Source organism: Drosophila navojoa, chromosome 4 (genome assembly GCF_054131105.1).
Source record: "Drosophila navojoa isolate 15081-1374.11 chromosome 4, UAZ_NAV_1.0, whole genome shotgun sequence".
NCBI lineage: Eukaryota > Metazoa > Arthropoda > Insecta > Diptera > Drosophilidae > Drosophila > Drosophila navojoa.
This window is the reverse complement of record NC_142892.1, coordinates 1,859,611-1,885,540: the sequence shown is the minus strand read 5'-3', so window position 1 is coordinate 1,885,540 and position 25,930 is coordinate 1,859,611. Positions and strand designations below refer to the sequence as shown.

The window sequence follows — 25,930 nt, the reverse complement described above, 5'->3', positions numbered from 1 at the left end:
GTGTGTGTGTGTAATATGTGTGCCCTGTCATCAATTTTGCCTTGAATTTGTTTACCCTTTCAGCGTAAGGCTTTCTGTCATATGCGTCGACTTTGACTTTATAGCTGTGTGTGTGTATGTGTGTGTGTGTGTGTGTGTGTGGGAGGAGCAAGAAGAAGAAGAAGAAGAAGATGTTAACTTGGCTGGGTCGCCAAACCCTTTTTGCCCGCCTTTGTTGTTGTTTAATGTACAGTGAACAATTTGTGGCACATGCGTGCGGCATGACATAACAATGCATCAAGCTGCTGTTTATCTACGCCTAATTAAGGGGCGTGGCTGAATTACGCCAGTCAAAAAGGAGTAGACGAAGAAGGAGAAGAAGAAGAGTAAGAGTTTTGCAAAATATTTGCTGGGGCCTAATTGAACGTTGGGGAGTTTCCGATAGAATGCAAAGTATGATACCTTGAGAAGCTGCCAAGATGGATATCGCAATTTCAAATTATATGCGGGTAGCATTGTACAGTGGAGCATCGCTAAAAGCAGCTGATAGATATTTAGGTATTTAATAGAGACAATGGAAATTTAAGCAAATATTTTGCCTGGAATTTAAACATTTTGCTTAAAATCCCTCATTCTAATGAGAAGACTCTAATTGAAAACGAAACATTAAAAGTCAAGTGCAAATAATTGTTTAATAAGCCAGCCCTACTAGTTTTAGTATGTCCAGTTATCAAATATATGAGAAATATTTATTTATTTATTTTAAAAAATCATTAAAATAATATAAATTATGGTTAATATATAAAATATAAAAATAAAGTAAAATAAAGTCATTCAAAAACACAGATATTGCTCAGGAGCTTTATAAACCTAGCCAGCTAGAGTGCGGATAATTTTAAAAGTCTCATATACCACTCTTAACTATTCTTTCCTAGTTCTTACTTTAAGTCGGAAATTGCTTCAACTTTCAAGTCATCTTGTTGACTCGCTTAAGCTGGCCTGCATGTCGTTGGCATTGCTACAAATGCGGCTCGCATGGCTTAAGCTGAACGTCACGTAACCTCAACGTATCTGCTATATATACATATATGTATGTGTATGCACATATATCTATATATACCCTCAGTGTCTTCGGCATTCCATTGGTGGTATCCACAGTTAAGTGATTGCTGAAATGTATTTGCATAATTTCTACAGATTTTTCAATGCTTGTCTGAGCTGATGCTGCATCTACTGCTTGTTGGTGATGGTGATGGTGATGGTGATGCTGCTCCAGTCAAGCAGTTGAGTTATTCCTATCCTAACTCTCTTTCTCTCTCTCTCTCTCTCCTCTGTATATCTCTCGCTCTCGCTCTCACCTCTAGTTCACCTGGCACATGTGTTGGCGAACATGCCAGTTAAGCGTCGACACTTTTGCCTCAGTTTCATTTTTTCATTTTCCTCGCTGCCTCTCTCTCTCTCTATTTTTCCCGTTTCATTTTTATGGTTTTGCATATGCGAATATTTTATGCAGATTTATGTCAACTTTTCTCGCTACGTGTGCTGCTCCTGCTGCTGTTGCTGCTGCTGCAGGTTCTTTTGGACAGCCGCCAACGCAGTCAGCCAAGCCAGGCGAGCAGCAGTTACCACGTGCACTCATTGAATTAGTGTGAGGCAGTGCTGAAAAGTGTGTTGTAAAATGTTGTTAAATTTTCGGCATCAGTGTTTCGTGTTGACAGCGTAACACACGGCCAAACAACACAACAAAACAACTTGTTTTGCCCTACTCACAGCTCACAGCAGGCAGCAGGCAGCACGCAGCACGCAGCTGAGGGGGAGGAAACACTAAAGCAAGCATTTGCCTGTCCTCAGCTGTCGTTTGAGCCTGTTTCCTGTCGCGTCTGAACCTACATCGTAACGCTGTAACGACTCTGGGGACCAAGCATTACGTCCGGCCCCTAACCGTACGGCCGTCTGTCTGTCTGTTTGCTTGCCCGCCTGGGCATTGCCCATTTTTGTGCTTTCTTTAAATGCGCCGATCAACACTTGAAATGGGGTATATTGGTTGAGTGTCTGGCTTTGAAAAATGATAATGAAAATAATCTTGAAATAGTTTTAGAATCACTGTTATCTATAGGTGTTGAGAGTCATGGAATTTGAATAGAAGGGAAACCTGAGGCTCTTTCTATAATACCAACACCAACCTTAGCTTTGTAACCAGTAACCTTAGCTTTGTAGAGTATCACTCGGTCGTCTATTTATAGTCCAGCTGCATATTTATTTGTCTTGCTTTGCTTTTCTTTCTTTTTTTAATGAAAAGAAAACTTATCTTCAACTTTATGATGATTTGAAAGCAACAACAACTTGTCACACAGAACTAGAAAGGAGAGAGTGTGAGACAGAGAGAACGAGAGATAGAGAGACATAGAACGAGAAGGAGTGAGAATGTTTTTCCCACTTCACTTGTCGTACATATTTCTCTGCTTTTTTTTTCTCGTTCGTATATATTTTTCTTTTTCTTACTTGACTCCTATTTGTGTTTTTCTGCCTTTGCTGTTGTTGTTGTTGTTGTTGTGTGCGCGCTACTTTTTCATTTCCTTTGTGTCGCTCTATGCTTTTCCTTTTCCTACCTCGCTTCTCAGTCTCTCTCCCTCTCGCTTGCACTCTCTCGCTGTCTTGCTTTATCTCTGACTGCTACTTTGAGACATGTTTGCCAAGTCAGCTGTAGAGCGCGCCGCCCCCATCCTGAAGTAGGACAACACTTAATTTTGTGTAAGTACTCACTCAGCTCATTAGGCGTGCGCTGCTTCTACATCTCAGCTTCGCTTGGGGAAATTAAATTTCAACAGCAAAATGCTAAAGAAGTTGCCCAAACTGCAAATTGTGTGGGAGTGTGAAGCCAAATGCGAATCCGTTTAGTTAGCCCAAGTGGAGCCATCAATCAGCAGCAGCAGCCGCAACTGACAGAGGAAATGAATCTACAGAGAGCGCAAGAGTTGCCTCAGTTTATGGATGCACGCACGCACGCACTCACGCACGCAACTCAGTCCCTTCCTGCCCAAAACTATCTGCCACGCCTCCAGCCTTTAGCTCGGTTTAGCTCAGCTATAGCTCAGCTTGCCGCCTGCGGTCGCTGGAGCCAACTGCAGTTTTGTGGCTTGAATTATGGCAACCAACTGGCAACTGCCATATAGCGGGCATTACTAACGGTGCCCCAATCCAACTCTCCTTGGCTAAGCCTTTTTGTCAACCCTAGCTGTTGCCTGAATCCTTGTGGTCAGCAAAAAGTCACCGCACGCAAGCATTACATATGCGAAAAGCTTAAATGCAGCATTTTGACCCTTTTTGGTGCATGCATTTTAAATGTGCATATAGATGGATATATGTATGTATATATATACAGATTTCGCATCGTAATGTTGTCTAACTGTTGTCTAACTCAAATACAAACAATTTTCTTGTATACGCCAAAAAACAAAAAACAAAAAGTGGAGTCTTCGGCTACATGGCATATCATGCAAACTTTACTTAGTTCTCTGATTTCTTTTCATAGTTGCGAAGCAAATGCAAACAACTTAGATGTGAAAAGTTTAAATGCAGTGTTTAAACTTAGTTTGAGAATGTTTTGCAGCCATAAATAGACAGAGTTCGAGTATAAAAAGTTACTAAAAAAAATGAATAAAAATTAAAAAAACATTTGTATGTGATAATGATCTAAGAACCGTTTCACAACTCTTGTAAATGCCAAGCGTATTTAATAAACGATAAGTTGTAATACATTCGTCTCTCTCACACACCATCTCCCTTTTTTACTCTACCCATTCATCAAGTTCGCTATGGAACTGTAATAATCCCTTTTGAACTTTTGCATTCAGAGTTTCTGGCTCAGCAGAGAGCAGCTTGAACTGCAACTGTGGCGATTCGCCTAGGGATTGGCTTAACTTTAATACCTTTCAGCGTTTTTCAACACTGTTGCACAGCGGTGGGAGTTGATGGTGTGCAACAAAAACCACTTTAAATAATTACAATGCACAAATACAAAAAAAAGAATGAAAACAAAAAAACACACACCACAATATGGAAAATATGTAAATATGAAAGCGTCCCACACACACACACACACGCAGACAGAGAGATACCCACACATTGCACTTAAATTAGAAGTGAAAACAACAACAATAAAAAATGGCGGAATAATAATAAATTTCAGGCCAGAGGTCCAGCAAGAAGCGCCACGATTCAGGGAGCAGAGCCAAGACAATAATATCTATGTCAGAGCTGCCAACAACAAGAGCAACAACAGCAACAACAAGAGCAACCACCGTAACCACAACAACAATGGGCCACGCCCCTTGCCCCCGTTCGCATTGTGTGGGCAAGCAGCCAGGTAAAACTCAGCTCAAAAACTTTAATCTCTATGTAATATTTTTCATAAACTCGACGCGCGCAGGCCAAAAGGGGGCGTGTCACAGTGCTGGCCACATATTTAATGCTAAAAGTTGTTGAAGTGGCAAGAGGCGCAGGCAGGAGACGCGGCCATGCACTGAGGGAAAAATCTTAAGTACTTCGCAGACAGAGAAATTGAGAATAATTGAGAGGATTTTTATATTAGCTCAGATTGAAGTTGAAATAATTTATTTTATAGTCCATTGAATACAACTAAATTTTTTCCAAAGCAAATACTAATGGGAACGTTTAGTCTAATTAGAAATGAAAAACACAATCAAAGTACAAATCAAATTGAAAATCTCAAGTGAATTTAAATTTTCGTCCACTTTCAATTACATTTTGGAATTAATTGAAGTGCAACTCCATTAGGTTTTCGCTGAGTGTAGCTATAGGAGCAGTCGGAGCAGCAATTGGAGCATGTGAAGCACATCCGAGTGGGTTGCCTGCTGGCTGGTGCAGCTGAATGGTAACTCTTTTTTTTTTTTTTTTTTTTGTTCAAAAGAAGAAGAGTCAAAGGAGGTCAGCTTGTGGCTGGGTAACAATGGTTAAAAAGCCAGCTTAAACGGACGCGTAGATAAGCTGATGCTGCTCCTGCTGTTGCTTCAGAAGAACAGTAAGAAGAGGGAGGGTGGGGGAGTATTGATATATGTAGCTGGCGTAAAGCTTTGCCAATTAAACGCAAGGATTAGGCAAATCGAATCAGCTGCAGTGCAGCCAATTGTAATTGACAGGCGTGGGCGTGGCTACACACACATCACACACACCAACACACCCACACACACACACTCGCATGCTGTATAATAACAGATATAGAGGCACGAGGATGGCATAGGGTAGACGTTGCCTTTTGTCTGCTTTGGCATCTTCAGCATGTGTGAAAGGCGACGCCCAGAGGATGAAGACAATGCAAGCGCAGCTGTGCAGCTGCCGGTTATAACTTTGTGGTGTGTCGTTGCATGAAAAATGGCACTTGATAAGGGCGAGGTGTGGCGGCGGGGAGACGGGCAAAGGACTTTGCCTGGTTAGCTGCTGGAGTCAGCCTGTCAAGCAGGAAGTGTGAAGGAGCAGCAGCTGGAGCTGGAGCTGGAGCTGGAGCTGGAGCAGGAGCAGGAGCTTGGCTAAACAACAGTGCTGATGAGTGGAAGCTGTTTTGCCCCGCGGGCTGCCATTTGTCTACCCAATGCACCCAACTGCTACTGCTGCTGCTGCTCCCGCTCTCTGCCGCCTTTAAACCGCTCCTGTGGCTCCTTTTTGCTCGCTGAGTAAATAGCAAAAGGCGCGTGTCGAGGATTTTGTGCGGGATTCCCAACTGGTTGGCTGTGGCTTATGAATGTAAGTAAGTGGCTCTTGGTTAGCTCGTTGTTGTTGTTGTTGCTGGCGCTGCTGCTGCTGCAGTTGCTGTTGCCTTTGCCACTTCCGCATCACGAAGGACCTGCTCCAGCTGCGTGACTGTCGCCAGCTGCATTTGTCCACTGTCGTGTCCTAATTTGAACACGTTTCGTACCCAATGGCCACAGCGCAGCTAAACAAACAAACTAGCAAATAGCTCCGGGGAGCGGGGCGTGTTTGGGAACGGAGGCGTGGCGCATAATAAAAAGTGATTGCGGTCATTACGGATGTTGAAGACAACAATTGTGTTTATTTTGTAAGCCAGGTCAATTGGCTGAGTGAACCACAAATAAAACAAAAATAAATGCAGCTAAGAGGAGGAGAGAAAGAAAGCTGTGGCATGATTCAGATTAAATGAAAATGTAGTAGATGTATTTATATAAATATCAATGTGCAATTTCGTATAAAATTGGGATGTAGTGAAGATATGTATTAAGTAAAGATATCTTTGACTAAGGAAAGATCTGAACATTATCTGCTTATTAAATACCATAAGTCTTCATTTATCATCTTTTCACATAAGTCAGCTACGGATAGAGTTGTAAAGCACAGCATGTACAAAGTAATTTTACTATTAATTAAACCAAAAATGATCCATTAAAGAGCCGTAGAGCCGCAAACTGGGACTTATTTACAATGCTGGGAGCTGAGCAACATTGTGAATCATTTGTCATTAAATTGTAATTTGGTTCAGTCCAGGCCTCTGTCAAGCTCCCTCCTGCTACTCTAACTGTCAATCTCTATCTCTCTCCCTCTCTCTAACTGTTCTGCTTTTGTGGTTTGCTGTACTCAACCGCACACACACACACACAGAGACAAATTAGATACCCAGCTTAACTGGAGCCTCGTGTAATGTGAAACCCTTGCCTTTGGACTAATGAACGAAGCCTTTTATGGCCGCATAGGACGTATAAAGGACATCTCCTTGGTTGGTTAGTGAGGAAAGTGTCAATTGAATTGCAGTGACTTTTAAGGTCATCGCGTGCGCTGCACAGAAACTCGCATTGTGGATGGCTCAATCAGTGGGCGTATCCTGTGTTCTCTATCCTTTGGCTATCCTTCCGTGACTGCACTGCCAATCATCGTAAATCAGCGTTAAATTAGCTCATCGATGACACAAGGCAGACACCCGACCATCTACCCGCTGCTGCACTGAGTATAGCCTTGGCAGGAGTTGCCATCTCCTCCCCTGCGTCTGCCTCTGCCTCTGCCTGCCCCTACAGCTGCTACTTAGTTTTTGCTTGCTGTGCACGTTGCAAATTAACTTAATGTAGAATTCTAGCTAGGGGCGGGCAGAAGAGCAAGAGAGACAACGACAGAGAGTGTGAGAGAGAGAGAGGAGGATCTTTAGATTGTGCGGGCTGCTGGCATGAGTTTTGCTTGCTCTGTGCTTCCTGTTGCCAGTAGCCGGCAAAAGTGTCCTTAAGTGTTGCTAATGCTGCTGCACAGGAAGTTGCTTACGAGACACGAACGAACACATACACACACACACACGCATCTAGATAGCACAGCTAATGGGCTTGGCATTGCACTTTTGCAGCCACTTGGCAACTTTTTAATAGAATGAAAATGTTAGCCCAGCTTTAAATGTCCTGCAAGTGGGCTGACTGTTCAGCTGGAATATGCGTTGATAACTTTTGCTAAAATATCAACAAGCAATTGAATTCAAGTGCTAAGTGCACACTTGTACACTCCCCTATCTCTCTCTCTTTCTCTCTCTGAACGGATATTATATAATTGCAATTTTGTATCCTCGATGCTTGGGTTTGGCTGTCAGCTATTTACGCAGCGTCTCTAATGAGTTTTTGCACAGCGCTTCAAATGAATATATGTTTACCAGGCAGCCAGTCAATCGTCGATCCAGGCGGCTAGCACTTGCAACTCGCATCCTTTGGCATCCTTTTTCTGCCTGCATACGCACACACGCTGCACTGCAATGCAATCGAATCCTTTGGGCTTCAAGTGTTGCAGCACTTTTGCCACGCCTGCTTTGCTGGCTTCTTTTTTGTGCACCCCTTGAGAGCGTGTAAGTGCAGAGGTATATTAAAAAGGAGGTGGGCAGGAGTTGCTGCCTGCCTATCGATTGTTGTGTATCAATATTTGTTCAGCAGCAGCTTCGAAGGAAGCCTGCTGAGCATTCGTGTGAGAAGAAGCAAGACTTTCCTTGATTATGAAAAAAATCTGTACAATTTGTTTACTAGTTTTGATTAAATATAGTCAAGCTTGGGCAAATTAGATATTTAATAATCACACTCATTATCAATCTTTTTACAGGATGTAGTTCCAGATATAAATTCAAATCTACATCCAAGTCTTCAAAGATTTATAAAAGTATACAAGTTAAGATACAAAATAAAAATTCCATCGCTCTTTCCATCAACTCAGGGTATCTTCTAGTCTGGCAATATATAGCATAACACACTTACTTTTCCTTTTTGGATCGTTTGAATGCAATTTTTTCTCTTTCTGCCTTTGTTTCAGCAAAATGCCGCGAGCTCAAGTGGCATTTTCTACCTTTGAGGCGCTGAGGCGAGCCTTAAAGCTGGTAAAGCTGGCAAAGCTGACGCTTGGCGCCTCGGTTTGCTCTACTTTAGAGTTCGCATATGTTGATTGCGGTTTTACATTTTCTATTTTCCATATTTTGCCTTTTAGCTCTCCTTTTGTTGCAGCTGCTTTGGTGCGCTTTGTTCGCGCACTTAGCATGCGTCATGTTTTTTAACAACTATTTCAGCGCGGTTCAAAGCCATTCATAAGAGTTGCTCAGCGATGATAATGAGTGCTTAGCATGTGGTTGGAATACAGGTGGAGCAGGTGGGAGCAGAAGTGAGAAATATTTGAGAAATATTTCGAAAATAATTATAATAGTAATTATTATTAATGAAGATGGGGTAGAGTGGAACTACATATGTCGAACGAACTATGTTAACGAACGTAATCGCAGCCAAAATTGTCTTACGATTATTTAAGCTTTAAGCTAAGTCTGTAGTATAAAATCATATGTTAAGAGATTATAAAGTTGAATAAGAGAATCTGCCAGAAATAACTTGGATCTGTTTAAAGTCTTTAGGCAATTATAGTAAGGCAATGACTGTGTATATCATAACTAGCATACCTCTTATCCAAGGTTATCTCTTAGTCGGGCACTCCCAGCTGGAATATTTTTACCTATTATTCGAAAGTTTTTAGAAATAATCCAACTTTCTTAAAGCATTGCAAACGCCTTCTATTTAAGGAATTTTCGCTCATAGTTATCTAGGAATTTCGTCGATGTTGCTTAAGCTGCTTGGAATTTAAGTTCCCAAGATTATCCCCAAGCAAATTTAAACTTACATTTTACATGGAAATGCACTAGATATAATATATACAACGAGGAATTTGCGAGCAAGCAAAACAAATTTGAATTCCAAGAATTTTATTTCAGCGGTACACTAAAAGTGTTTTTCATGTGCCAGCCGTACGGTACAGTCTCTACCCGCGCATAACGAACCATAAAGTCGTCAGTCATTAAGCGATCTGATCTGATCTGATAGGGAACTAACTATGCAGCATATTACAGGACAAAACAAAATGCGGGACTATTAAATCAGGGCGCACACTTTAAAGGGGCTTAAAAAGGCCGGTGGGAGGGGCAGGTGCACAACAGAGGAATTACTGTAAAATATATAAAATGTCAGCTAGGCAAAAAAGCAAAAAAAAAAAACAAAAAAAATACTAGAAATGTCAACGCAACATGCAACAACAGGCACCGCAACAACATGCAACTGGTAGATGGCCAGGGGCTGGCAGCTGAGGCGTGGCAGTTGACACAGATTCAACACACACACACACACCTATACATAGAGAGAGAGAGAACAATACATAACATGCTGCGACACACGCAAAATTGTGGCCATAATATAAGCGTTTGCATACGTTTTTTCGAGCCTGCATTAAAAGTAGGCAGTTGCAGTGGGCGTGGCAGCGTGCAGTTTCAAGGGGCTGCTTAGATGAGTGTTAGTGTGTGTGTGTAGAAAAGTGCAAGCGATTTGGCCTGAATCGATTTTGGATTGGCCATTATCGGTATCGAGAGGCCAGCTCATTTTGCTAGCAGCTGACCCAAATCGAGGTGGCTACGGTGGCTCCTCTTGCTTTCGAGTGGGGTGAATAACCCCTAAGAGAACTCTCTAAACAGCAGTCACAGCAAGAAGCCGTTAAGCAGCTGAGCTCTTGAGTGGAACTGCAGAGTTGCAGCTGCTGGGGGTGGGGCTGAAACTCGCGATATGTCAAAAATATTTTCGGCAAGTCATAAATTGTATGGGCCAAAGAAGGAGCGTGTGTGTGTGTGAGAGAGCGAGAATGCATGTGTGTGTGTGTCTGCTTTTAAACTCAGCTAGGAGATGGATGCGTGCTTTACTCGGGCATAGTTTATGATAATCCATAGAGAGGGTTTTGATCGGGAATAAGAACTATTAAAGTGTGTGTGTATGATAAATGATCTAAACAAGTACAACCCTATGAATGTAAAGATCTATAAATAGATAATGTAAGTGGGATATAGTATATAAGAGATTCGACTTTCCTCTCTTTTTTTTCATTCAAAATATATTCTTAGCAATTATTTTATGGCAGCCAGAAGTCGTGTCACGCGCTCAACTCTATTCAAGCTGCTCATTAAAAACGGTTCGAGCCCTGTCAGGCGCTGCTTCCTGGCCAGGAGCAGGAGCTGTTGGTAGTATAGTGGTGAAGCAGCAAGTACTCCTGGCGGCATCTGTTGCCACTCGAGGCGTGTGCAAAAGTTGAATTTTAATTTGAATGTGACCAAGTTTATGACTTCGAAATGAGTTCAACAAGCGACTGTTGCTCTCGCACTGTGCACTTTGCGTTCTACTTCTCTCTTTCTCTCGCTCCCTCACTCTCTCCCTCTCTCTCTCTCTCTACCTATTTCTCTCTCTCCCTCTCTGTCTGAACAGCTCAACAGCTGCTGCGTTTGCATTTTTCAACGATTTAAATGCAATTTTTAAAGATATTTTTTACGTATTTTTATTTCTTATTTTATTTATTCATTTTTGTTTTGCATTTAATTTATGGAATTTGCACAATTTCGATTTTAACTCAGGGAACAGTTTATTTTTTGAAAGGCAAATAAATAGAGTTGTAAGTCGAGAGAAAATGCATTTTGTTGTTTTTGCTGTTGTTGTTGTTGTTGTTGTTGTTAAAGTGAATGTAACCATAAATAAAAGTAAATTGCGTTTGGCTATAAAATCCAATGAGACTCCAAAGAGCGCACAGAGAAAAAGCGAGCGCAAAACTTGTTTATTTGCTGCACAACTGCGCCAAAGGAAGGACTCTACAAGGATAAGGCTATAGCTGTAGCTGGAGCTGGAACTGGAGCTGTAGCTGTAGCTGGCGGCAGAGAGACAAAAGGCAGCTGTGTGCCAGCAAAGGCAGCCAGGCAGCCAGGCAACCAGGCCTGATTATTACAAACTTATTACAAACGTGCCAAGTAAAGGAATGCCAACTGCAGGATATGTATATACATATATGTATGTGTGTGTGTGTGTGGCAGGATAATAGGATATGCGTATAAGAATAAGAATACCAAAGAATTGTTGCCCATTAAGTTCGTCCCATTGTTGCAAGCACACAATCGAAATGAAATCCTCACGTACGCCGAGGTACAAGCAAAATGAGCACATAATGCCAGAAAGGACACACAGTGAGGACAAGAAGACCGTGAGAGAGAGGGAGAGCGAGAGAGAGACTGTAGAGGAGAATTGAAGTTGGCTGTTATTTGCCTACGCTTGTCATATTTCATACACAACACAACACAACAATTAAATGGGGAACGTGGCTGACAGCAGAGCGCAGGACTCGTTGATTTAAGCACAATAATAATTTCACGATATTTGTATAAATTTGCAATTGCATTTTATTGAGCAACGGCGAACGCATAAAATTTACATAAACAGTTGTGACCCACTCTGTGTGGTAAGCATACAATTGGAGAGACAAATAAACAGACAGACAGGCGCACAGACAGACAGCCTGACATGTTATTACTCATACGACGTGTGTGCCAACGAGCGTGAGCAACGAAACGACTTACAGCTACGCTTCTGCTAGTTGCTCGAATGCTGGAAATTACACAAATACAATTAAATTTATATATTAAATATTAATAAACAGTTTTTGGAAAGATATAGATTCTTTATTGATGTTCTTTCGCATCTTTTTAAAACATTTTCTATTCAGATTACTAAATATTTAATGAGTATCTATATAAATAGTAATCTGAAAGAATCTTAAATCTAATTTTTGTTTAAATTACTGAGCTTTCTCTTTAACTATTAAATTTTGTTTTCTCTCTAGTTTCCTTCCCCGAATACCTAGTTAGGGTATTCCTTTAGGTTCTGCCATTATTAAGTTTTCTCTTGTCTTTGTTTTTAATTAAAACAACGACTCATTAACTTTTTAATTTGCCAACTTGATGGCTTTAAAGTGCTGCACTTGCAATGCTGCATTGTTCGAGTAATTTGCCGGCTTTAACTGGAAGATAACAACAACAGCAACAACAACGAAAAATTGCGAAAGAGAAAACTGTTGACAACAATTTCATTGACACAATTCCCTTTTTATGCAGAGAGGCAAACAAATAAAACAAAGCAAAAAAAAAAATAATAAAAGAAAAAGAAATAGTCAGCGACAAAATCGATGCCCTGAAAAGGCAACGAAATAAAACAAAACAGCCGAAAGCAAAAGTCGCAGTAAATTGCACAAAATGTGCACAAGTACGCTCTGTAGTGGCCCCCTCTATCTATCTCCTTCTCTCTCTCTCCATCTCTCTCACACACACACACACCCTTGCTATATACTGCCAACAGTTGTACGTGTCATTTGGCTGCTGTTTTATTTGGTCGAGCATAATGCGAGTTTATGTTTATGGTGCAGTCCCTGAAACTGGGCTGATCTTGCACTCGGCGAAGCAGAAAATAACCAAAATAAAAACATGAATAATATTTAAGGAGCTATGCGATATGCTGTTCCTATAAATATCCTGTAAAAGTATGATAATGAAATTGGCTTAAAGTTTAGTTTCTTTGGTCTTTGGATAATGTGTTGAAGCAAAGTTGTATTCTACAAAGTAAGAATATATCTTAAGCTTGACTGAGCATATGTAAACTGCTCTAATATAATATAATAGTTAGGGTATATCAAAGTCTAGCTAATCCCAAGAACTATGCGCTTTGACTTTCAGAGCGAATTCTGCAAATTCTTAAAAATAGATTTGAGGCTAGTATTGCAGGACACGGCCAGTTACTTGGGCACGTCCTAATACTATTTGTAAGCTAGAGGGAGAGAGAGAGAGAGAGAGAGAGACACTGACACAGAGAAAGTGAAGAGATGCTGAGAGCGAGGAGCAGTGGAAAGCGGGGCAGCTGCAAGCCACTTGCTTTTGTAGCTAGCCAGACAGGCAGGCGACATTTTTGGCGAAATATAAATAAAAATGGAAAGTTTGCATACAAAACTGAGAAAAAAAAAAAAGAAGTAAATGGCGCACAGGAAGAAAAACAGCAGGAAGGTAACTAAAAACGGAAACGAAAGCAAAAGCCAATGCAGCAGCCGCAAAAGAGGGACAGCGGCTGAAGTAAAGAGAGAAAAAAATAAATAAAAGCGGAGCAGCTGCCAGCTGAAGAAGCTGACAAATCAGGTCAGGGATTTGGATGCCGCTCTTGCGTCGGGTTCTATATATAGATATATATATATATTTATATGCAAAAAATACCCTGTACATATTATGCAAGGGCATACTGTAGGCATTTGAAGATAAGCATGATTAGAGCTATATTAAGTATGAAAATTTTATGGAAATCGGCTATTAAATTCTAAAGTTATAGCCGTTGATAGATATATGAGATAAAAGATTTGTAATTAACAAAGTAGAAATCGAAAAGTATCTAATAATCTACAGGTTAACTTCTAGTATATAATATACTGTTCTTAATTAACTTGTCTATGTTGTTGCTGTTGCAGCTGTTGTTACTTTGTGCCATTTGTTTTGGCACATTGTCGTTGATTTCTGTCTTTTACAGTTTTCAAAGGAAGAGAAGAGAAAACAAATTGCGTATACGCCGCGTGATGCCGAATGCAATGCAATTCGCCAGACCGGGCATTAATTTAATTACGAAAACAGCAAAATTTGTGCTCCAAATGAATGCCTTTGCAGAGTTCGCAGCTCAAACAGCTGTGTGTGTGTGTGTGTATGTGTGTGCGGTATGCCACATGCCCCGTCCGTCTGCAGCTACAGCTGCAGCCTGCTGGCTTTTTGTGTCACTGGAGCAGAGACACAGCCAAGTCGTTTTGTGTGGAAGTGTGAAAGGCAACTTTGGCCGACAACCACAAGCTGCATTTTTAATTGCGCACACGTGCGAAGAAGTAGAAGTAGTAGTAGTCGAAGAAGAACACGAAGTAGAAGTGTTAGCAAAAGGGCATCTGTCAGTGGGCGCGGCATGGCTGTGTTTGGCCAGAGGCGGCGGCTGCTTGAACTCATTTAGCGTGGAAATTATGTTGCGCTCAAGTGGATTTTGACAGGTCACATACGACGAGAGTCACCGAGAGGGGGAGAGAGAGGGAGGGAGGAAGTTGTAGTAGCACTCGCACACATCCTTGAATCCTTTGGCATGTTTTGTGCTCGTTTTGTCGATCCCTGACCCTCCTACTACTCGGCAGCTGGAATGCCTGCAGCTGCCACAAATTGGGGCCATTTGAAGCTGTTGGAAGCTCAGGGCCTTCTGTCTAATTGATATGCAATAAACATTGAGCGCCAGACAGGCGTATCAATGAAAAGCCCTGCATATTGCCCAACTGACAGCCATGACAGGCAAAAGCTCTGCCAGCAGGCATTTATTTGCCAACCCCCACAGCAACTCTACAATGTCTCTCTCTCTCTGCCTCTGCCTCTCTCTCTGTTTATAGCTCTCTTGCTCTAGCTCTATCTGCTACTTGCAACATTTTCAAGCAGCATTTCAACTTTTGTTTTGCTTGAGTTGTTGCTGCTACTTCAGGTTCTGCTGCTGCTGCTGCTGCTCTTGCTGATGCTGCTGATGCTGCTGCTGCTTCAGCTCCGGTTCCTTGTTGCCTGTCAAGTATTTAAGTCTAATGCGCTTAGTTGTAGCTCTATGTGATTCCCTATACACAATTTAAATGACTAACAGTTGGGCATATTAGAGTAATGAGAGTCGAGTTGGAGTCATGGAGCAGTCAGCGAGCTGAAAGCACTCAAATATTTATGTTTATAAGGATCTAAGATGTAATGTAGTATAAGGATGCGCTTGAGCAACATTAATAGATATCGATAATCGCTGATTAATTAATCGAGCTTAGATCTTGCGTGGTTCTCAGAGGGTTTTTTGAAAGGATATTAGGTTTTAAGTGATATTTTAGAGTCAATAAAACTTCATTAGCTGAAGTCTACTAAACACTTATCTAAAACTATACTAATAGAAAATGTATCGATTTATATCTATTTACAGCAAATCTTTGGAAATGCGATATATTGAGGTCCTGGAAGAAGAGGTAAGTCAATAATATTTTGCTTTGCTAAGCTTAATTAGCTTATTTATAAGATAAAATAGAGTAAACTACTTATAAACTCTATAAAACGAAATAAATGAGCAATATTTCAGAGAGCCTGTATCAGCAATGCCCAAAAGAAACACAGGCATGCACAGATGCTTGCAATTCTATAAAATGAGCTTAGCTACAGGGTAACTACTAGTTGAGTACATAGTCTCATTCCTCACTCAGAAGCATTTAAGTAAATTGATTTGCAATGATATTTGTGGTAAACTTTAGACAAAAACTGTTCTCGAGCAATTGGGCCTGCCCATGTTGTAATGCCAATTTTGCATGCCATTGCGTATACGCAATATTGATTTATAATCTTAATCGAATTAGGTATTAATTGAGCAACAGCCAATTGCAATTAGGCACTTGAGAAGTGATAAGGCTCAGCTATTGAGCTACCTAAAGCTGCAACATATAATTTGAGTTTACTGCACAATTTACTTACTCATTTTGCCATGCGAAGCACTTAACAATAATTACGTATACGCCTAGTGGCGCATGGTTAAGCCGTCCACCGAAATTTGTTGTTTATTGTTGTTGTTTATCACTGCTTATATTGATATATTGATAGCTTCACTTATTGTATTTTCACTGCAATAGTTGATAAATTTGTTATTAATACAGAAGCAGATGCAAATGCAGATACAAGCACAGACACAGATACAGATACATTTGTATGTATAGTTATTGATACAGCTATTTGTATAGTAGCTATATTTATTGTAATTGCACTCGTTATTTATTTAGCCTTTGCACATTTGATTGCTGGCCAAAGCTTTGCCATTGGCCATATGCATATTTGATAATACTCTCTGGCCTACACCAAAAAAGACACCAACAAACACCCGCAAATTTAATTTTGTTCATTTATTTACAATTTTAATGCATTTATGCACATTGTGTAAACATTTTTTGGTTATTTTTGTCATCGTTGTTGGTGTTATGTAAATTATTTATGTTTGTCGTCGAGAGATAAGGGCAACGAAAGATGGAAGAAGAGAGTGAGTGAGGCTGGAATGGGCCGGGCAGGGCAGGGCCGGCATTAAAGTGGCAGCTGCTTTGGCATAATCTTGCTTAAGCAACACAATTGTGGTTGATTGGCTGTGAGAATGATCATCACTCAATATTTAGGAGAAGCATTTGAATACATTAATAGTAGTAAAAGAAAAATTTATAAAATAACAAACTAATAAAATACTTTTTTTGCAAAACAAACTGAAGTGTGATTTAAGTAAATTCTTTATTTAATTCGAAATTAACTTAAAAATAAAAATATTTTCATTTTTATCGAATCTCAGCTCGATCTCTATATGGTATAATTATTCTCTCTTGTAAATTTAATTTTATTTTTATTTAACATATATTTAATCTGTGTTTAAAATTTCGTTGTTTGATAATTAATTTTATTCTTGTTCTCGCAGCGCAAATAAATTAAATGAGTAATTTTATCTGCCCTGTTTTTTTTTTGTGACTTTTAATTATTTTCTTTAGGCTTGATTAAACTTTTATGAACTCATTAATTATTTTTTTTTTTTTATAACAATATGAAAAGCCTGCATTCAAAGTGATTAATAATGAATATATATTTATACAGGCATAAATTATCTTTTGGCCAATTTATTATTATAAATATATGCATAGTGAAAATAGACAAAAACTGCGCCACGTTTCAGTAAACAATTTTTATTGCTTTTGGAACCTTTTTGTTCGGGTCTAACGAGCAAAGTAAATTAGATAGCATGAATGAATGAAAAACAAAAAAAAAAAAATGAATTCATGTTTTGCCGAGTTTTCTATTTGCAACATTTAAAATAATTAAAATGCCACATAAGAAACGTTGCTCTAAACACAACAACCTTTTGGGTTCTTAGTGGCAGAGTTGGGGAGGGTGTGTCAGTTTTTGGCTCTGACCCACCGCAAATATTAGAAAGAAACAACAACTAGATGAGGGCAACCATAAAAAGGGCAGCGAGCAAAAATTGTAGGCGCTAAGCAAGATTTATGAGGCCCTCAGGGCCAAGGCAGCGAACCCAGCAGTGTGGCAAAGGGGGCGTGGCATTGGCATTGCTCTCGCTGAAGGGCCATTATTTGTTTTAACTGTGCGCTTTGCTGCAAAGTCTGCGGCTACACATTTCAATAATTTAAAGTATTTGAGCATTTCGAGGCAATTTGCTTAATGGTCCTGTGCCACGCCTCCCTACGTCGTCCATCCGACCCACCAGCCCAATGGCCGTGCACCCTCCCCAAAGGGTTTGTCGTTCGCAAAAGCTCATAAATAAGCCAAGTGTCCAAGGCAGAAAGCTTTAAGAGGTTTTTGCCCCAAAAGAATAGAGAGCTAACTACAGTGGCAAGAAGCTGCTGGCCAGAACATGTGTAGCAGCTGCTGCTGCTGATGTGCGTGTGTGTGTGTGTGCGTCAGCGTGTTCGTTGCACAACAGTTCAAGGCCGTTGCAAGTTGCAACCCAATTACGCAAACAAAAAAAAAAAAAAACTGTAGCTGAAAACGCACGCAGCTGCAACCTTTGAACCTTTCGAAACGAGCGTGCTTCAGAAAGCCAATCGATAGAGCGTAGTGCAAGGATATAAAGCTATAAATATAGATATACTAATATATATGTATGTATATGTCATGTCTGCCAAAATGAAATATATTATGTAAAAACTTAAATTCACTAACTCAAAAAACGTTAAAGTTTGACGGAAGTTATATTTAGATCATCTTCAATGTTTGTAACCGAGACATACATAGAAGAACTTTAAAGGCTTCTCAATTTTAGTTTGGGACTTAAAACTCAAGCATTAAATGCCAAATGAAAATAAAGATGCGATCGAGTTTTATTTTCAGAAAATTAGATACGATTTCTTGTAAAAAGTTTTATTAATCAGAATTAAAGTTAAATAAAATTGATAGTTGGCCAATTTAGAGGGTGATTTGACTGCCGTCTTTAATAATATAAGACAATCGTACTGACTTTCTGTGAACAAAAAAACTGAAGAAATTAAAATTGTATTAAATATGTGAAGGATGGGATAAAATGTTAACCCGAAAGCTTAATAACCTGATGGAATTTGCTTTAAAGGGCCCTAAAAAGATATCACAATACTTTCAGATATTCAGCACAAAATTCGCGAGACTCTTTGAACAGATCTCGCCCCGAACCAAATCTACTCTATTCTTTTATATACCTTTTTGTAGCCCTCTTTGAAATGTGTGTGTGTGCAACATGCATAACAGTATGAAACAGCTTGAGCTCTACGGTCTACGCTCTAGCGACCTAGACAACTTGGAGGCAGCTGCCTTCCACATGCTGTCGCTGCTGAGCTGCAGTCAAAGTTGTGGCGTGCCGTGAATTCCTTGTTGATGCCACAAGCCAAAGCAAAAAGATAAACACGCCACAAAATGTGCCAATGCCAATTGTCGAAAGGGGGCAAGGCACTGTACGGTTAGCTAGGGTTAACTGTAACACTAAAACACACACACACACACACACACACACACAGTCACACCCACACATACGCAGTCGAACACACATACACAGTCACATGGGATGCACAACGTTCAAGGACATGCAGCGAGAGCTGCCTGCATTTGTATATGTAAGTCACGAGGTTTTCTGTATGTTTTCCATTTTTTTTTTAGTTTACAGCGCCTGCAGGTTATGCAACACCTTTTTGTTGCCACATTTTATTATTCATCATCTTTCTCACGTTGTTGTTGTTGTTGCTGCTGTTAATTTGTTTAGCTAATTTTATGAATAGGCGAGCTAGAGACGCACACACACACACACACACACAGCATTTCGTGACGTCAAAAATGTTAGCTGTATTGCACGCTCTCTCTATCTCTCGCTCGCTCGCTCGCTCGCACTTCCCTCGCTTCAGGTCCCGCTCTCGTTTGCTCCTTGTGCGTGCGTATTAGAGCAGCTGTGCGCTGTATCTGTATCTGTATTTGTGTGTGTATTTATAAATATGCATTTATGTGTGTGTGTCTCTCTCTATGTGTGTGTGCGTGTTTTCACTTTCGCTTTTTCATTGATTTTTTTTAAGGCGCGCATTGTGTGGCATGCCACACACACACACATACACACACGCACACTTTTGTTACTATTTTGTTGGAGCTTTTTTGGTTGCCTTTAAACAGCTTCCACTGTTAACTTGTTTCACTTTCATCTAAGCACAACACACCTACACACTTACGCATACATACGTGTACGCACTCTCTCATACACACACACACACACACGCGCGCTGCGTCGTCTTTTGAAATTGGCCGCTAACGTCGCACAGCGTTCGCTGCCAAAACTAAACTGAACTCGTGCCCGCTGCCACATCGCATGTGACCAGCATGCTGCTTGTGGCAGCAACAGCAGCAGCAGCAGCAGCAGCAGCAGCAGCAGCAGCAGAAGCAGCGGCAGCAGCAGCAAAAATACTGGTAACAGTTTTTCACAGCGGCGCAGGCGCAATTTTCCATAAAAGATTTGTGCCTTGGCTCGAGACTCGTGCTCCACTGTCACAGTTCATGTCACACTGTTGCTGCCTGCTCCTCGGCCTCTCGCACGCATTTTTTGTTGTTTACATTGTTTTGGTGCCGCCCTCGAGTGTGCTAAGCAGTGTGAATAAAATTACGCATACGCCACGTGCTGCGACAAGTCGTTAGCCCAGCTCCAGCTTAGACAGGCTCTGCATTAAAATTAATGCACTTTTGCGCTCTCCTATAATATATAGAGGATATAAGAATCTTGTAATATATTTTTATACTTTTATTTATATCTTTGGCAGTTCCATTTTTATTTCAAATCCGCCTCACTGCACTTGACGCCCATTGAAAAGCCTGAAGCGTGAGCCAAGATACTGCACAGAATTACGACTCAATTTACAGAAATTGAACAAAGCAGACCATGGCACTCACACACACACATACACACAGAGTGGGAGTCACACGTGTGTGAGCTGCGTGTGTCCTTTGGGTCGACAACAATTTTTACGCTGATTGGTTTCAACTCACTTTTTTCACAGTGTTTTTATTTTTCTTGTACTCTTGCTGGCAAACATACTCGAAATGGGGTATATGAGAATGTGAGAGGAGTTTATGAATGTTAGAAAACGTAGAGCAGGGAGCGTAGACTTTGAGTATGACCAAATGAGATCTATAGTAATATGAAAGCAAGAATGATATAGCGCAGTGGGTGGGGTAAATTGATGATGATGAGCGAGTTGTTAACTCTTAGATATGTGATACATAGATGGGAAACTGAAAATAGCCATCTAGAACTAGGAATTTCAAGAACTAACGAAATGCTACAAGAGCTGAAGAGACTTCTGCTGAAAACTTATAAAGCTCTAGGCTTGATTTACTGAGCTAGGACTCTAAAGCTACGATCTCACTAGTTAAAGATGTTTGAGAACTGAAATAGTATAATACAAATATCTACTCATATCTACAATCTTTTGCAAATCTTCGACTACTCTAACATCTTTATCTTACGGCGTATCTGTTAGCTGTTCATGCTATAAAAGTTCTCTTGTAGTTGATTTTCAGCTTTTGACGAAAAAGTCAACGAGCCAAAGCCAAAAGTCAGTTTACCCCGCTCTGCAACCGGCCCCTGCTTAAGCCCATTCCACCCCTACCGACCAATTTCTCTTCTCTCATGATACGGGTCACTGTGCCGGCGCCTTGAAGCACTTTTGGAATTTAATAATGAAATAGCCTCAATTTTCTGGCCAAGCTCCTGTTGAGCAGTTTGCTTGGCCAAACAATTTTCAATTTTCCATTATGTGACTTTTTCGTTGATAAATTCCATTCGCACAGATGATGAACACACTTTTTTTTCTTTTTTTCTTGGCTTTCTTCGAAAGCAAAAATGTTGCAATGCTGCAGCTGAAACAGAAATTGAAATCAGAGTTGGCATTTGGCAATTGCAGTTGGCATTAACTGAAATAAATGATTCGATTGCCAGCATTCCTAATAACTAATTAAAACTTGAATGCAGCGCGAATAATTTCATTGAATTTAATTGCATTTCAGTTGAATTGCATTCAGCTGCCGTCTGAAATGTCCCTGTAGCTGGACACAGTGGCACATAATGAACAATTGATACACTGGGGCGTGGCACTACATATGTCGTGTGGAGAGAGACGCTTCATATTGATTTTTTATCAATGATGAATGACAGTCGAGTCACACAGTTGACAGCCAATGACAGTGACAGTGACAGGGTGTGTGGGTGTGTGGGTGTGGGGGTGTGTGTCAGCTACTTATAGTCCACGCTCATCACTAAAAATATACGTCAAAATGTCTTTTATAATCATAGCTTTGTTGTAGCCTCAATCAAAATGTGTTTACAGCTATTTTTTACGGCAAAAATTGATTTTGCCTTAAAAATTAATAGCTTGATAATAAAATTTATTGTAAACATATTATGAGGAGTTCGTGATGGTGGAAGAATATTAATGGGTAAAGAATTGAATTTGTAAAATCGATTGTGATTAGGATTACAAACTGGGAAATGTATAAAACAGGCGGAAAAAGGCGTGGCATAGCGTAAAATATATATGAAGACACCAATCAAGCCACATACTGCTCTACTTAAGATACAGAGTATCTGCTAGTTATGCACTCCTAACGAGCGCCCACTTAGACACTACAATATTGATTTGATTACCTATTTTATTGTAATTTCCAATAAAATATATATAATAATCATATAGCTGCCTCGCAGTTATGTCCCATCAACTTGTTTTATGCCTCAATCTTTTGGTATGTGCCTTTTCGCTTGGCCAATTTGCAGCACGTTTGCAGTTTTATGGCAACATTTCTCTTGGCAGCTTGTTGTTGCAAGTGGCGCAGTCAAGGAGCTTTAGCTCTTTGGCTCTATTTGTTGAGCGTTGAGGACAAGTTTTGCTATCTTAGCCAAGTTGCTCATTAGACGCAACGCAGCACAAGCGGCAGCTAAAGACTCACACTTGAATTTATTATCGCCTTTGATATGCTGCTCGTGTGTGTGTTTGAGTGGGTGTGTGAATGCGTGCTGGTCTATGTATGCGTGTGTGTGTGTGTATGTGTGTGTGGGCGCACTTACACTTAATTGAATCCTGCGGGCAAAACTCTAAGCCCCATGGCATGCGGCATGCCAAAGCGTTTAGTGGCCAACCGCCAACCGCCGCCCGCAGCTTTGTTGCTCGTGCTGCTTCAACTGCCACTGTTTCAGCTCCTTTCTGCTGCTTACTGCTCCTGCTACAACTCCTGCTCACATTGTACATCCTGCAGCGCCTCTAATTCAATTAGCAGGTTCAGCGCCAAAAACGGCAAATGGCTCGTTAAACACGCTCTGTGTGTTTTTGCAGTTACCAACATCTACACACACGCACACACACACATAGACTCTTACTTAATGCCACTTCACTTGTCTACTCTTCGTTTTTTAAACATGTTTTATTAGATTTTCTTTCCTGTTTTTTATTCCATTTTCCATTTTATTTCACTTTATTTTGCTCTCGCTAGTCGACGCCATTTTTATGCAAACGGAAGTTCTCACACACATACGCCGCTCCATTGTGTGTGTAATGAGCAAAATGCTACAAATTGCCAAAAACTCTGTCTCCCACCGCCTTTTGTGTTTGCTTTGGCAGATAATGCAGGAAAAATCTTTTGCCGTGGCCGTTGGCCCGTGGTCAGTGAAGCATCCACCGAATGTTGTTGCCCCCGAACACACGCTCACACACACACACATCTGATATACAGCTTCCTGCCCGCTGCGGGGCATAATTATGAGCTATGCAAATAATGTAGCCCCAACATGCTCAACTCCGAACTCTGAGACCCCCAAACCCAAACCATTTCCCTTTTGACACGATAAATCGCTGTTCTTTTTACTCATTTACACATTTTACACAAATAACTCCAGCAAATTGTTCACTTCAGCTGACCAAATGTATTTAATGTGATAAAAAAGACTAAGGAATGCCAGGGATTACAAGAGTGAATGGCGCAAAGAGCTTGGTATGATGTCCTACATGAGGTGAAGAAAAAGAGATACCTAGAATTGAATGTGTATGGATGTGATCAGTGGGCCAGAATAACTTTTAAAGCATTCAAAAGTTTTCTACAGCTAAACAAAGTTCCAGATGTGTCTAGTTCTCTCGTATTCTTTTCAATACTGCAGCGCCTCTCGATGCGCTTTTTATGCACAATCGAAGCACATGTATAGCTAAAAGGATAATAGATTGCACAGACAGTCAGTCAATTGAAAGGCTTTAAAAACTTTGCTCTTAAAGCATGCAGCTTAAAGGCTTAGCTGAATAGGCTGAGAGACTGAGCTACAACGCTTTTCAGAACTTGTGTAAACAAATGATAGTTAGATTCGCATCATGAATGAAAGCGCAGCGCCTTTAGTTCAATTGCGTTCCTTTCAATGTGTTAAAGACCGATAGATGATTGAACTATAATAAAGTCATTCAGTGAATTGAAAACCTTTCCAAACTTTGCTCCTAAAACTTTCAGGTTAAAGATAAAGTTTACTTGGCTTATTTCGTATTCATAAAATGGCTTTCAAGGTATTCAAATTTTCTCGAATGCAGCACGCTAGAGCAAACTCAATTTGTATCTACTTCACATTCAAATTTATATATATATATTTTTTTTTTTCTCTTCTATGAGTAACGTTGCAGCTGTTGCAGCGCTCTATGCGCTTCTCATAGAGCTGAAGCTGCTAACCATAATCGCCTTTCCCTTTTGCGCTCCATATGGCCGCAGAGTTAACGCTGTGTGGCTGCATTCCGTTTTTGGGTTCTTTGATTTTTCGCCTCTGTTCGATCTTTGCCCCGCACACCCCATAATTTCCATCCAGCTTTTGCCTTTTACGTCCACTCTTTTCGGTCGCGTTTTTTTTGCAGCTGTTGCAACAAAAGTCCATTATCCTTTTTGGCGTTATCGGTAATCAATTTCAGTGGCCGAACACACATACACACACACACACACACACACACACTCGGTTAGCGAAAAAAAAAAGTTTTTAGCTTTTTTTTGACAGCTTTTTCGACCAGCGGCGCACAAAAGCGACGTCAACGAGAGGCAACAACGGCAGCAGCAAATGGGGAATTGTTAGTTTTGAAATATGCACGAAGCGACGGCCCTTCTAACAAGCCATGGCATCCACACACACACACTTATGAGTGTGTGTGTGTGTGTGTGTATGTGTGTCTGCAGCTCAACAAAAGCTGTTGAAGTGTTGTTTGCTGTTGTTGTTGTTGCTGCTGTTGTTGTTCAGTTTTATAAGCGCATTTTGCAGCGCAATTTCAGTCAGCAACAACAACAAATAATTCAATTTCAATGTGGCAGCAATATTGCTGCTGTTGCAGTTGCACTTGCATTTGCAGTTATTGTTGCTGTTGCTGTAGTTGTTGCCACTCACTTACATAGTTGTCGAGCTGTTCGCAAAAAACTTTTCTTGCCTCTAGTTAGTTTCTTTTTTTTTTTTTTTGTTGTTGCTGCAATTGGCTTCAAATTGGCTGCGCGTCGAATTAGTTGTGAAATGTTGCGAGCCTTGTGCTACTTTTCAATTGAAATGGGGCGATTGAGTTGCTAGCACACAGACAGACACACACACACACATGTACTCACCCGCCTACACATACACACGCACACAGAAATCTAATTACGTACAGTTATCTAAGTCAGACACCGCAAAGTAGGCAGCGCACAAATTGCAGCGCGTGGGCTTTTTTTTTTGAATAATCCAACCAGCTGCAGTCGTCGAGAAGGTCCACAACCTTTCGCGAATGCATAAAAAGAGTACGAGAAATTATAGTGCACAGCTGGCAGATACCCTGCAGGCCTGTGTCTATGAAATTGGCTGTCTAAATAAAAGGCAGAAGTTAATAAAACAAATGTGGCTTGAGTTGTTTAAGAAATAATTAATTATTTTATTTGGGAGCTATATTGATGTCATTATGGCATAGTAGTTCATTGTATAATGCTCGCCTCGGCTTCGTTTCTTGGACTTACAAGATCAAGAACCATTCCGAAATGCCCGGCTTAGATCAATTCTCGACTTTGAGCACTGTAAAGGAATTTTTCTATAAAATATTTCAAATATTACGCACTAGACATGTCATATTGACGATTCTAATAGTAGATTGTAGTCAATAGGTGAAAATAGCTGCATAAGTTGTGAAATCCTGTACTGCCTTATGTATACGTATTACTGAAATTCAACACCATATCTACCTATTTCTATATAGCATTACAGGTTTCGTATTATGTCTTAGAAAAGTCCTATAATTTATATATAATTCAATTAAATTAAAGTATGAAAGTATAAGGAGTTCGAATCAGATAAAGGTCAGTTCGACATAGTTAAAAGTTTATATGTAATATATCTATATATATTATTGCTCTGTTTTCTTTGTCAAGTTTTGAATCTATGGCACTTAAATTTAACACCATGAACACAAGTCTATACATTATAAATTCTGCCATTTCTCTCTTCTCCAACAACTCGTTACCCACATACTGTAACCGTAAATCAAAGCA

The 25,930-nt window shown here is 40.4% G+C and overlaps 1 protein-coding gene across 6 annotated transcripts in view; it reads right to left on the bottom strand.

Annotated features, from left to right (window-relative positions):
- Positions 1 to 19,733, bottom strand: part of LOC115563138 (uncharacterized) — a 49,310-nt gene extending 29,577 nt beyond the window's left edge. For 2 of the 6 annotated variants that reach the window (XM_089260556.1, XM_089260561.1), the window contains exons 1-2: positions 19,494 to 19,719; positions 15,845 to 15,990 (exon numbers count right to left, since the gene is read on the bottom strand). In XM_089260556.1, the coding sequence (XP_089116682.1) occupies positions 15,845 to 15,848 (4 nt within the window). In that variant the 5' untranslated portion in view covers positions 15,849 to 15,990; positions 19,494 to 19,719. Of the gene's footprint in view, positions 1 to 15,844; positions 15,991 to 19,493 lie in introns of all 6 variants that reach the window. The other 4 variants (XM_089260558.1, XM_089260557.1, XM_089260559.1 and 1 more) reach the window with 4 other exon arrangements.
- Positions 19,734 to 25,930: the final 6,197 nt, after the last annotated feature.